At 36.4% G+C, this 12,349-nt stretch overlaps 1 protein-coding gene across 1 annotated transcript; it reads right to left on the reverse strand.

Moving 5' to 3' along the window:
* Positions 1 to 7,766: 7,766 nt before the first annotated feature.
* LOC116217534 lies at positions 7,767 to 9,576 on the reverse strand. The gene is made up of 3 exons (XM_031557294.1): positions 9,015 to 9,576; positions 8,362 to 8,562; positions 7,767 to 7,979 (listed from the first exon to the last, which is right to left on the reverse strand). The coding sequence occupies exons 1-3, from the start codon at positions 9,207 to 9,209 to the stop codon at positions 7,767 to 7,769; spliced, it is 609 nt and encodes a 202-aa protein (XP_031413154.1). The 5' UTR covers positions 9,210 to 9,576.
* Between the last annotated feature and the right edge of the window lie 2,773 nt (positions 9,577 to 12,349).

The following is a 12,349-nucleotide window of genomic DNA, read 5'->3' on the forward strand; positions in this document are numbered from 1 at the left end:
CAACTATAACAGGTATTATTCATGAAAATGTTTCCTAGAATCTGGAATGAAGAGTTGCCTAAGAGGGTTTGATAGATAGACCAACGATAGAGTTGGTTTTGAACTACTTACTTCAAAACATGTCAAAAGTTAAAATGGAACTATAAAAGTAACGAATTTCTTGAAGAGTTATACCATAGAGGAGGAGATAATATTATTTGTTTTCTAGAAAGAGCTGAATATTTCCTGTTTTTATACAGAGGAATTTAAATGGTAACTTCAAAAGACATAATAACCAGAAAATTAAAAAATACTTTTCATTGGGAAAGATAAGGCTTTTTTGGCTTGAATTTGTACTGGCTATATCAATTCAGAAATAGGTGCCAAGAATTAGCAAACCATGTCTGAATAGTGGTAGGCCTTATAGTTGTGCTGGTCTTTAAAGAGTCAAGAGAAATAAAGATTGCAGAAAAAGATGGTAACTTTCATTAGAGCAACAATCCACACAGTTGCAGTCACTGTGGGTTTTCTTTAAGAAAGTAAATTATGCTTATCTGTCTAGAAGATGACAGCTTTCTCTTGAGCTTGTTTTTATAATGTATCAGAGCTTCTTACTGCATGCATGTAGCTGATAGATTTGCCTGTTCAGGAGTATGTGACCAGCTTCATCTCCTGGGTGCTGTTAAGTCTTTACTCAAGATTACCTCTCTTCAAGTTGTAACGCACTTGCAGTGAAAAATGTCTCAGAGAGTAAATTGACCATGAGTCATGTTATGGAAGTCTGTAATAACTCAAGCTACAGTGGAGAGAACCAGCATATGAAATGATATATAATGAAAAAAAACCTATATTTCACTAGTGCAGCATAGTAGTAACACTTGATTAAGAATAGACTAATATTGTAAGAACACTTCAGATTATTCAGAGTACTTTAAAGTAATTCAAATAATGTATGTAATCTAAAACACACTTAGAATTTATTCTTTTCTATGCTGCTTTGGAGGTAGGAAAACAGGCAAGGGAGGCAGGAAACCACCATGGCTCATCAAGGACCTATTGGTCAACCTGAGGAAAAAGAAAGACATGCACAGGCAGTGGAAACAAGGATGTGCCACCTGGGAGAAATACAGGGATGCTGTTCAAACAAGCAGAAATGGAATTAGGAAAGCAAAGAACCAGACAGAACTGAATCTGCTGAAAGCTATTAAAAACACTAAGAAGGGTTTGTATATGTACATTGATCATAAGACACAGACCACAGAATTCATACCTCCTCTGCAAAACAAGTAAGGAGAACTGGCTACAGCAAATATGGAGAAGACTGATGTACTCAATGAGTTCTTTGCTTCAGACTTAACTGGCACTCAGGATTCTCGTATTTCTCAGTTTGCTGAAATTCACATCCCTAAAATTTTTGGTGGGAACTGGGTGAGAAAATTGCCCCCACTATAAAGGCAGAGGAAGTCCAAGACCACCTCATGAGACTGAATGTCTACAAGTCTATGGAATCGAACATGCATCCTTGGGTCCTGAGAGCTCTGGCTGATGTTGTTGCTGAGGCACTTTCCATCATATTTGAAAAGTTGTATCTGACTGGAGAATTCTCCAGAACATGGAAGAAGGGAAACATTCTTCTCATTTATAAGAAAAGGAGGAAGGAGGTCCCAGGGAACTAACTATACAGATCCTCACCTCTGTGACTGGGAAGATCATGGAACAGATTATAGACATATTTAAGACATATAAGGGATGAGCAAGTGATTTAAGACAGTCAGCATGACTTTACCGAGGGCAGATCATGCCAGACCAGCGTGGTGGCCTTCTATGATTCACTGAGGGCACTTCTGGACAAAGGGAAGGTCATCTACCTGGACTTCTGCAAATGATCCCGCACCACAGCATAATCTCTAAATGGGAGAGATATGGATTTGAAGGGTGCAATATTTGGTGGATAAGGAATGGGTTGGAAATTTGCAGCTAGAGAGTTGTGGTCATTGCTTCTATGTGCAGGCGGAAGCCAGTGATGAGTGGCGTCCACCAGGTGTTTGTCTTGGAAGCTGTACTCAGTAACTTATCAATGAGAAAGATGATGGGATTTAGTGCACTCTCAGCAAGTTTGCTGATGATACCAAGTTGAGCAGTGCAGTTGATAGCAGAAGGAAGGGATGCCATCTAGAGGGATCTTGATAAACTTGAAGGGTGAGTACATGTGAACCTAATGAGATTCAACAAAGCAAAGTGCGAAGTGTTGAATGTAGTCTGGGGTAATCCCAGGTAGGTATACAGACTGCGAGAGCATGTGAGTAGCCCTCCTGGGAAGGGGGATCCTGGTAGGTGGAAAATTTAACATGAGCCAGCAGTGTGCACATGTAGTCTGGAAGGCCAATGGTATCATGGGCTGCATCAGAAAAGGAGTGGCCAGCATGATAAGGGAGGTGATTATGCCTCTATACTGTTTCCCAAAAAGGTGCCAGCTATACTGCATCCAGGTCTGGTGCCCCCAACACAGAAAAGACGTTAAGATTTTGGAGAGGTTCCAGAGAAGGGACACAAAGACTGGCTGTGGGAGCTGGGCTTGTTCAATCCAGAGAAGAAAAGGCTGCAGGAAGACCTCATTATGGAGTTCCAAAATTTAAAGGGAAATTATAAATAGGAGGTAATGAACTTTTTACAGGGGCAGATTGTGATAGGACAAGGGAAATGGTTTTAAACTAAAAAGGGGAGATTTAGACTAGATGTTGGAAGAAATTTTTCACTGAGAGTATGGTGAGGTGCTGGAACGTGTTGCCCAGAGAGGTTGTGGATGCCCCATCCCTGGAGGTGTTCAACACCAGATTGGATGGAACCTTGGGCAACCTGGTGTAGTACTTGACCTAGTAGGAGTTGGAATCTGGTGATTCCTGAGGTCCCTTCCAACCCAAACCATTCTATGATTCTGTGATTCTCATTCTATGAAATCTCTAGGTTTAAGCTGACAGCAAGCTTTTTTCCCCTTGTGCTCAAGAATCTCTTCTATCTCCTTTTTAACTGAATTCTACACAGTCCTGTGTTGTGTCCCTTAAAGGTTAGCAATCCAGTTAATCTTGCACTCTTTCATAGTGTCATTGATTGCTACAGTGATAAATTGTCAAGGTCTGTGTCCGTCAGAGGGGGACAGCAGGCCCACAGACCCACTGGCCTAAAAAAAAGGGTGATGGGGGGTGTGTCGATGGTTTATGGGCTGGTTTGGCCCAGTTCTGTGACTAATAGGTCAGGGCACCCATGGACCCATGCCCTGGGAAAGGAGAAAGGTAAAAAAGGGGAAAGGGTAGGGAGATGGGAGATGGACCTAAAAACAGAACAGTAGCAATGATCTGAGGAGGAAAGTTATTTACTAAATATGATATCAGAATGAAAGATAATATAATACAAAACTGAGGCTAATAAATAAAATGAGAAAGAGAGTGTCCGAAACTGAAGGTCTTACTCTGAACCGAAGGTGAAATGGCTCGGGAACACACTGCCAGGGTGACCAGCAGAAAAAGAGACTGTCTCAACTTGCCAGGAGTTTTATCTTTCCCTCTGAACACAAAATCCTCTGGGATATGTAGTTCTTCTTCCCTTCTGAGGAACAGGTACCGGGAAATTTGGCAGTCTATGGAAGTGGGGCATTAACTCTTTAACTTTCAGTGCTTCACATGATGTTATGATGTGGAATACCAATAACAAGAATCATATAACCATGACATCAATACATAAAAGCATCTGTATGATTGAAAAAGAGCCTGCTGGTATATACTTTCAACTCAGCCCATATACAGAATTCACAGCTGTGCCATAACATGGTATGTCAGATATGGTGTGGTCCACTCTGATTCATTCCTTTTATTATGTGCAGGATTAAAAACATGTTCCCACTATATAATTACTTTAAAATGGGAAAGACCAAGAAAAGTAACATTTCTGGGACTTCTCTGAAGGCTTTCATGTGGAATGATGATCTAGTATGATGACTGTTACTAGCTGGCCACCCATCTTTCAGAACGGTCTTTAAAAACAAGCATAATTTTCCTTTTGTGTACAAACGTGCTTTTCTTTGTCCAAAACATTTAAAGCTAAGAGTAAATCTTTTACTTTAAAAAATAATAACAAAAGCCCAACACCAAAGCAACAAAACAAATAAACAAAAAGTTATTTTGTTGTTTTCCTAGTTTACTCTGGACAGATCATACTTATTATTAACATTATAACACCCAAACAGCACTTCACCCCAAGCCTTCAGTGGAACAGAGTGTTCGTGCTCTGGGAAAAACAAAACAGTTTGAAACCATCTCTCTATTCTTATAGATACATGTTAGATGCACAATTTTAGACATTGGAAATTTGATGAGATTAATCCCATCCACTTACAAACAGATCTGTATCTGCTTAAATAAAGCATCTAGACCCTTTTGTTCAGTCAGGACACAATAGTGGGGGGCTTTGTGTGTGTGTTTTGTTGTTTTGTATTTAAAGATGTCTTCAAAGTATTTCTTAAAGTGACTAAAAGTTTCAAAACACTTAAACTTCTACAAAAGTTTCTTGAGAGTAGAGAATAGAGGGCTTGAAGTTCTTCCAATTCATTTTTTATCATGAAGCTGCTGTACAAAGTGTTTCTATTATTCAAGATGTTCATCCAGTGTCCCTCTTTAAAACAGGAAACTTGTTCCATTGTTGGTGTGTTTTTTACTGTTCCATTGTTTTCTTGACCACCTAAAAATATCAGTGAATTAATTAATAATTGTAAACATATTTTATTTTTTGTGTACATCACTTAATAATGAAAAAAGTCTGTGTATTAATTTAGCATGATAGTTCTTGCATTAATGCCAATGTAAATGTAAAAGAAATAATAATCGATGGCAATTTGGGGACTATTCAGTTTGAAGTCCAAGAACAAAAATATACTAAGGCCCTTATTACACTCTGTTTTCTGTTGTATAATTAAAGTACAAGTACTGCTCTTAAAATAATGCTTCCTATTTTGTTATGTTACCCCACAGCATAACACAGAAGCAGATGTTGGTGTTACGGCAGTGGAGGTTGAGCCTTCTTCTGGTATTTCTGATATTCTGTTACGTTTTTGTTGCTGTGTGACAGATGGCAGCAGAGGGGCGCTCTGACAGAATGATGTCTGATGTGGAAGTGCATATGAAGCAAATGTATATAAATGAATTCCCCCATGATGAAAAAAATAACACCCACTGACATTCATCAATGCTTGCTGAAAGTTTATGGAGACAGTGGATGTGAACATAGTGAAGTGGTGAGTGGTGAGTTCCAGCAGTGGTATCAGTGATGTGAAAGAAAAGTCATGTTCATGATGGCCATGTGCAGGTATTACACCATGAAACAAAGAGTGTCTGCATCACTTCATCCACATAAATTGGTGGATTATAACCAGGGAAATGTGCACAAAGCTGGTTATTAGCTTCAATATGTTGAAACACTGATGGCTATGTAGGAATATTTAAAAGTTTGCACCATGTGTGTCCCACAAATGCTCATACAGGATCAGAAACAGGACCTACTGAACCACTCTGAGGTCAGTTTTCTGAGTTTTCTGGATTGCATCATTACTGGCAATGAGACGTGTTTTCACCACTACAAGCCAAAATCAAAAAAGCAGTGTAAGGAGTGATGATTGTAATTCTCCACTGAAGAAAAAGTTCAAGATACAGCCTTCAGCAGGTAAAGTGATGGGCACTATCTTTCAGGATAGAAAAGGGGTGATTCTTTTATATTTCTTGGAACCCAGGCAAATCATCAGCTCTCACCTCTACACTGCAATACTAACCAAGCTGAGGGATTGAACTTCCTGTGGTATGTCAGGAAAGAAGAAAACCTTTATCTTACAACCAGATGCAAGGCCCCAAATCAATTTTTAGACCATGAAGCATATGGGCAGTCTTGTCCAGACTATCCTACCGCACCCACAGTATACTCTGGATTTGGCTCCTTCTGATTTCCATCTGTTTGAGCTGATTAATTAGGGACAGCATGGGCAACATTTTCCTACCAGTGACACCATCACAGCAGCTGAGAAACAGTGGGTCATCTCTATTGGTGAAGATTTTTATGGTCGTGATATGCAGGTTCTTGTTCACTGTTGGCAAAATGCATATCTAATGGTGTAAAATAAGAGTTTTGCAGCTTAGAATTTGTTCTAATAGTGATACTGTATTCTTCGTATAGGAGGCATTACTTTTGGAGCAACCTACATATATTTTGACCTTGGAGACATTCAAAGTCAGGTTGAACCAGGCTCTGAGCAAGCCTATCTAGTTGCAGATGTTCCTGTTTCCTTGCACAGTTTGACTGTGCAAGGAAACAGGAACACTTTTAAGGGTCTATGATTCTGTTACTCTATGACTCCATTGTTCTATAATTCAACTTCAGCAGGAAAAACTCAGTTCAAATAGTTATCTCTTGTCTGGAGATGTACTTTAAGATATACTCCAGAGAAAATCTAAAATCCCTTAAGAATAGAACAGAAAAGAATGGCATTTTTTATTTTAATGATTTAAAACCATATGATATAATATATTGTAATATATTACCTTCATTTCCATTTCAAACTTTTGTATGATTTCTTCCGAATGCTGACTTATCTCTTTAGAGTATACATCCTTATGGTCTTCTGAGCAGTTCCGATAATTATGTAGTTAAATGACAAATACATATCACAGTAAATATCTTAAATTAGAAATAGTAATTCTTAAAATAGAAATCATAGCCATTCCTCTTTCCCTGTCTGGACCGCCAAAATCACATTGTGTGTTGCAAAATCATTAAAAAAAAACAAGCAAAATATTGGAAAATTATTCCTTCTCAGAAGAGCTCAATGTATTAAATTTATGCAGTGGATATTTTGTAAGATTTTTCAGTAGTGGATACTATTCTCTGAGTTCTGTAATTCCCATTGTGTTCAATACCTGAATGTCAAGCTATAGGGTTTTCTGGATCTGTCTACTTTGAACACACACTGAAATAGATTGACACATTGTACACAATACATCCCATTTTAAAATGATAAAGGCACCAGAGAAAAGATGAGGAAAGGGAAACAAATATGAAGTCCCAGAATTATAAATTCATATAGTAATTAATTAAAATGAATATAGCTGGAGGTGTTTCATGGGATATTATATGGTGTTACCACAATATGAATTTAAATGCTACTGTTGTACTCTGTTTTCTTATAAAAAAATTAAGTTAGCCTTCTCTGAACTGATGAAAGGATTTCTCACCTGTCAAGGCTACATAAGGACAATCCCTTTTAATGCAGTTGGGGATTTCCCCAGTCTGGATACAATCAAAAATTATCTTCTGTGTTTCAGCAAATTCTAATTCAGACTTTGCTCTCCCAAGATTTCTGAAAAGCTTCGTTGAGAACTGTGTCCTGTCGCTGTTCAAAATAAAATGAAGACTTTGTAAGGAACTAATTATTAAAACTACAAGAATGGTGCAATTACGAAAAGTATGAGGAAGAAACATCCTGAAAAATGTAAAAAAAGAAGTTGTTGATATTATAACAGGCTTGCCAAATAAGCTTATTCAGTATATTTTATAACACACTGGTTAAAATTTACGTAAGACAGATATGCTGAATTGTTTTCCTGCTCTTTGTAACAGGTGTTTTTAAGCTCCTTGATTTATTTTTTAGTATAACTATAGAATATTTTTATTGTTTTTTCAATTTCAAAACCATGCATGAAAATTATAATAAGATTCTTTAAAATGTATTTTCTCTGTATGGAAACAACTCATTACTTTTTAAATACTATTTCTATCTTTATTAACAGTCCTATATACCTTTTGTCATCCATAGGTTCATTTCCATAAAACACTTCATAAGACGAAATGTCAGCCTGAGCTTTATTAAAGGCTTCTTTCCAATCAGCCCTTTCAACCTCATTCTTCCTGACAAGCTGATTGATGTACTGCTGTGCCTCAGGGACATCACAATATAAAGTGTGAACCTACCATGGATCAAAAATAAGATTAAATTTTCTGAAAAACTGCTTGCAAGTCATGTTCAGAAAAGAACTGAAAGAAAAGAAAAACAGTTTTTTCCATGATTTCATTTTTGACTTTCACTAATTTGTATTTTAAAATAATACCAAATAAAGAGTATTCAGATTGGTCTAATCAGATTTCTGTAGGTCAATTTTCAGTGAGGGTCTAAAGTTCTTTAATTACATATGTAATTCTGAAAATTTCAATTTAGCCTTTAAATCAATGTGTATAAAATAATTTTTCTATTTTTTAATACTAACAATAATTAATGACAATACACATTTTTCCAAATTGCACTTCTTTGTAAACTCAACAAATCATTTTTCACTTTTACTGAGTTCCTACCTTCTTAGCAAGATTTTTCAAGAATACTAGGACTGTAATTTGAGGTTTCATTGCTTTGTTATATTGTCTTTCACTTTCTAGGAGGTCAATAACTGCTTTTTCTCGTTTCCGTAAAGACTCCTGTATCTTTTGCAGCATGATGTGTGCTTGCCAAAGAGGTCCCATTTCCACTGAGTTTTCAGACTTCTCTTCATTAGCTACCTGGGAGGCCACAAAGATATATTTTAAAATGTTAATCCAAAATCTATTCATCAAAATGACTTTTCCAAGATATTAATGATCAAGTTAGAGCACAAATGGAAAAAATCTAAAAGAAGTAGATGTTGCTTACTTCCAATGTTTGGTGTACTGTTTTTACAATTCATACTAGAGATCATCAAAAGATTTTGTAGTAAAATGTATACTAGCATTATAATGAAGATAACAGCACACTATTTAGTTCCAGAAGAATTAGACTTCATTTTCTTACTGTAGTATTTTAATCATTCATCACCAATTTATCATTATCAAACCACATACATATTTCCCATATTTTTTGTTATCAGTTAGACTTCTAGCTTCCTTCAGCTTTTCTAGAATAGTCAGTCTGACAAATTTTGAAACAACTGGAATAATTCTAATCCAACCAATTTTATTTCCATTGTGTTACTTACTTGTTCTGCTTTTGAGTTTAAAATGAGCACATCTGCTTTTTCCAAGTCTTCAGTCTTTTCAGATTTGTGCTGAAGAATTTTGATCTGGTAATCCACATGGTCTGACACTCTTTCCACATATAGACTGATATTGTGAAATTCCTGCAGAGCTATATTGAAACCAGTAGAAGATCTAATCAAGAAAAAGTTGAGCATTTCTATGACTATGCATTAGCTGCAATATTGTCTAAGTCTACTGAATTGTCTCCATTAAGAAATCAAGTATTTGTAATGCACAAATGAATTATGACAATCAAGAATTCTGTTAGAGTATTATATTCAAATGTTGAAAGAAGTCTACTCAAAATTCTTGCTGACTGTAATAATCCAGTTATACTAAAGAGTTTAGAATTATGATAGATATTTCTGGCCTAACATTCTTCTTTAATTTGATCTGAAATACAGCATTCCAATGGAAAAGCTTATACTGATTTTGTCTGGTATAAACCACAGCATGAGAAAAATAGGAGGGAAAGTAGGAAGATCAAGAAATTTGATGTCCAAAATATAAAACTCACTCAATATGTGCTGGGTGTAAAGATGACTGATTTTTTTAGACAGAATTTCAAGGATCCTGACCTGAAAGGCAAGAAAAGAGGAGAGAAAGACATCAGTTTTTGTATTTCCTTTGTGAGTATACATGCAATAATTAATAACAATGGAATAATGTTGCCACTGATAGTCACATGAGCAGTAACAGGTTGTTGCTATAAAAGAAAATATAAAAGAAGAAAAACAGAGACTTCTCAGACTTTACCATTTTCACAAGAAAATGCACCAAAATGTCCAATGCTTATATTCACCCACATTACTAGAATTAAAGAGCTAAAAATTACAGAGTAGGTCTCCCAAAAAATTTAAAAATAAAATCCTTTGCACACACAGTGCAAAGTCAGCACAGAAGGAAAGTATGATTGCTTCGGATCTTGATAGTTCTACCTAGTTTCATAAAAGATGTTCTTTCTTCCTGTATATCTTAGAACATTGTAACTTCACCACTTGCTATTCTTTCTTAAAATATAATATGCTACATTTCAAGAATTTGTAAAAAACTATAGTCTTCACTGTTTGTCAATTGGGAATCAGCTAATGTTAGATATATAATAAAACATGGGAGGAAAAAAAAAACTTTAAATACTGATGGCATTCAAAATTTCATCAAAAGGTGGTGCTGCACTGTAAAAAAATACTCCTTCATATTTTTCACTCCGAAATGCTATAGGAATCTGCTCTCTATTTCATAATTTGAGTCTCATTTTGAGACTTCAGAACTTCAGAATCTATGGTTATTTTGAAATTCCTTCAACATCAGAAGAGAGGTACAAAATAGATAAATCTGAAAAATACCCTTGCGTTTAATTGGAAAGCAATTCTGACAAGATATCGCTAAGAAACTAGCAGGTCAAACTGAGCAAAATTCTATAACACACAAATCAAATTGAAAATCATCTGAAATTGTTATTTCCACAGATAAATATAGCTTATTTTACAGAAGGAATACATACTGGAATATTTATAAGGCTATGGTTTTTCTGTGTCTATATGGAGCCAAAATTGGCACTTCACAGTCCATATTAGTGATTTCATATTAGGGAAGAAACTGGACTCTGATATAACCAGGAATAAATTAAATTATTTTAACGTGCATTTTGGGCTCAGTCCTGAAAGCACGCTGTGCACAGAATTGCTGACATAAGCAGCCTATTTCACTCTTCAAGAACATAACCTTTTGTTGAAAGGTGCATAACACTGAGCATTTCATGACCATTAAATGAAATACAACTTTTTTTTTGTTTTCAGAACTAAAAACAAATACTTTCTACATTGTTAGTGTAGCAAGACGACTAGTTAATAAAGGAATTAACTACCTTTAAGCTGCATCTTACAGCCTCAAGGTTACAGCCTCAAGATCTTCCCTGATTAAATGGCTCATGGGTGTCTGACCTTTTGGCTTTCCTGAGTTGCAGTGAATGAACAGAAACTGACTAAGGCTCCATCTACGAATGTTGCTCCAAAGTTAATACCACCTAATAATTTCCATGGAAACTACAACGAATACAAAGAACACAGTAGCCTTAGAGCAAATTCTCATCTACAAAACACGTTTTTTTTTTTCTTTTTTTTTCAAAATAGTCAATACCACTAGCTATGCATTTTCTCTAGCAATCAAAAAGAACCTGCATTGCTGAGAAGGTTCAGTGTCTACTGCCATACAGCCAACATCTGCCTCCAATATTGTGGAGTAAGATAATGAAATAGAAGGCATTACTTTCAGAGCAGCCCTCATAAAATGTATAACGTAGTTCATCTATATAAGTAACAAAACTTACTTGAAGTTTTGGCATTTTTATTAAAACATATTAAAAACAGAGTAACAAAAATATAAAATTTTTGTGAAATTAATGCATCAGTCTGGTTCAGTGGCAGTGGTTGCAATTCTCAGTGAATTCTTAAGATGTCTTATGAAATTTTACTCTTCCTGTACTTCATCCTTGAAAAAAATTGTTCACAAATGTTCATAATGCCAAAAATGACAAAGTGAATGAGCCATGATTGTAAAGTAAATGCTATTTCTCTCTCGTAAGAGACTGATAAAGAGATGTCATTACAACTCTATACATTCCGTTTGAAAATTTTCAAATGTATGCCTACTGGAAATAGAGTCACAAATAAACAAAAAAAATTGATTTCTTTTTTTCAATCCTGAAACCTCAGATTCCTTTATTAAAATGGAAAGCATGGCTGCATGTTTTTCACTTTTCACAGGACTGACAATTTATTGAAGTGCATAAAATTATTTGCCATAATTTAAGCTGGCACTACACTGTACCCTCCCCATACCCTGGAGTGCAGCTGGGCCACTCTGTGAGGCAGAGCTGCCACTGCGATGGCATGAGGTATTGCATGGCTGCAGTGTGAGCTGTATCAGACTGCACGTGGCCCATGAGCTACAGGTTGAATGTGCCTGAAATAGCTAATCTCCCCTACTTCCCCAACCCCGCCCTTAAAAGAATTATTATTATTAACAAGCAATTATTAACAGGGGAGGTCCCTGAAACAGGGGAGGTCCCTGAAGACTGGAGGATAGCCAATGTCACTCCGGTCTTCAAAAAGGGCAAGAAGGAAGATCCGGGTAATTATAGGCCTGTCAGCCTCACCTCCGTCCCTGGAAAGGTGATGGAACAGCTTGTGCTGGATACCATTCTCCAGACAACTGGGAGAAAAGGAGGTTATCAGGAGTAGTCAGCATGGGTTCACCAAGGGGGAGGTCGTGCTCGACCAACTTGGTGGCCTTC

Source organism: Meleagris gallopavo, chromosome Z, assembly GCF_000146605.3.
Source record: "Meleagris gallopavo isolate NT-WF06-2002-E0010 breed Aviagen turkey brand Nicholas breeding stock chromosome Z, Turkey_5.1, whole genome shotgun sequence".
NCBI classification, from domain to species: Eukaryota; Metazoa; Chordata; class Aves; order Galliformes; family Phasianidae; genus Meleagris; species Meleagris gallopavo.

Excerpts from the sequence above, each read along its gene's own strand:
- LOC116217534 (XM_031557294.1), bottom strand. The coding sequence starts at position 9,209 with ATGCTCAACTTTTTCTTGATTAGATCTTCTACTGGTTTCAATATAGCT. Across the intron at positions 8,563-9,014 it reads TAAACTCAAAAGCAGAACAA|GTAGCTAATGAAGAGAAGTC; the intron begins GTAAGTAACACA and ends GTGGCCTCCCAG. Across the intron at positions 7,980-8,361 it reads TGAAAAATCTTGCTAAGAAG|GTTCACACTTTATATTGTGA; the intron begins GTAGGAACTCAG and ends GATCCATGGTAG.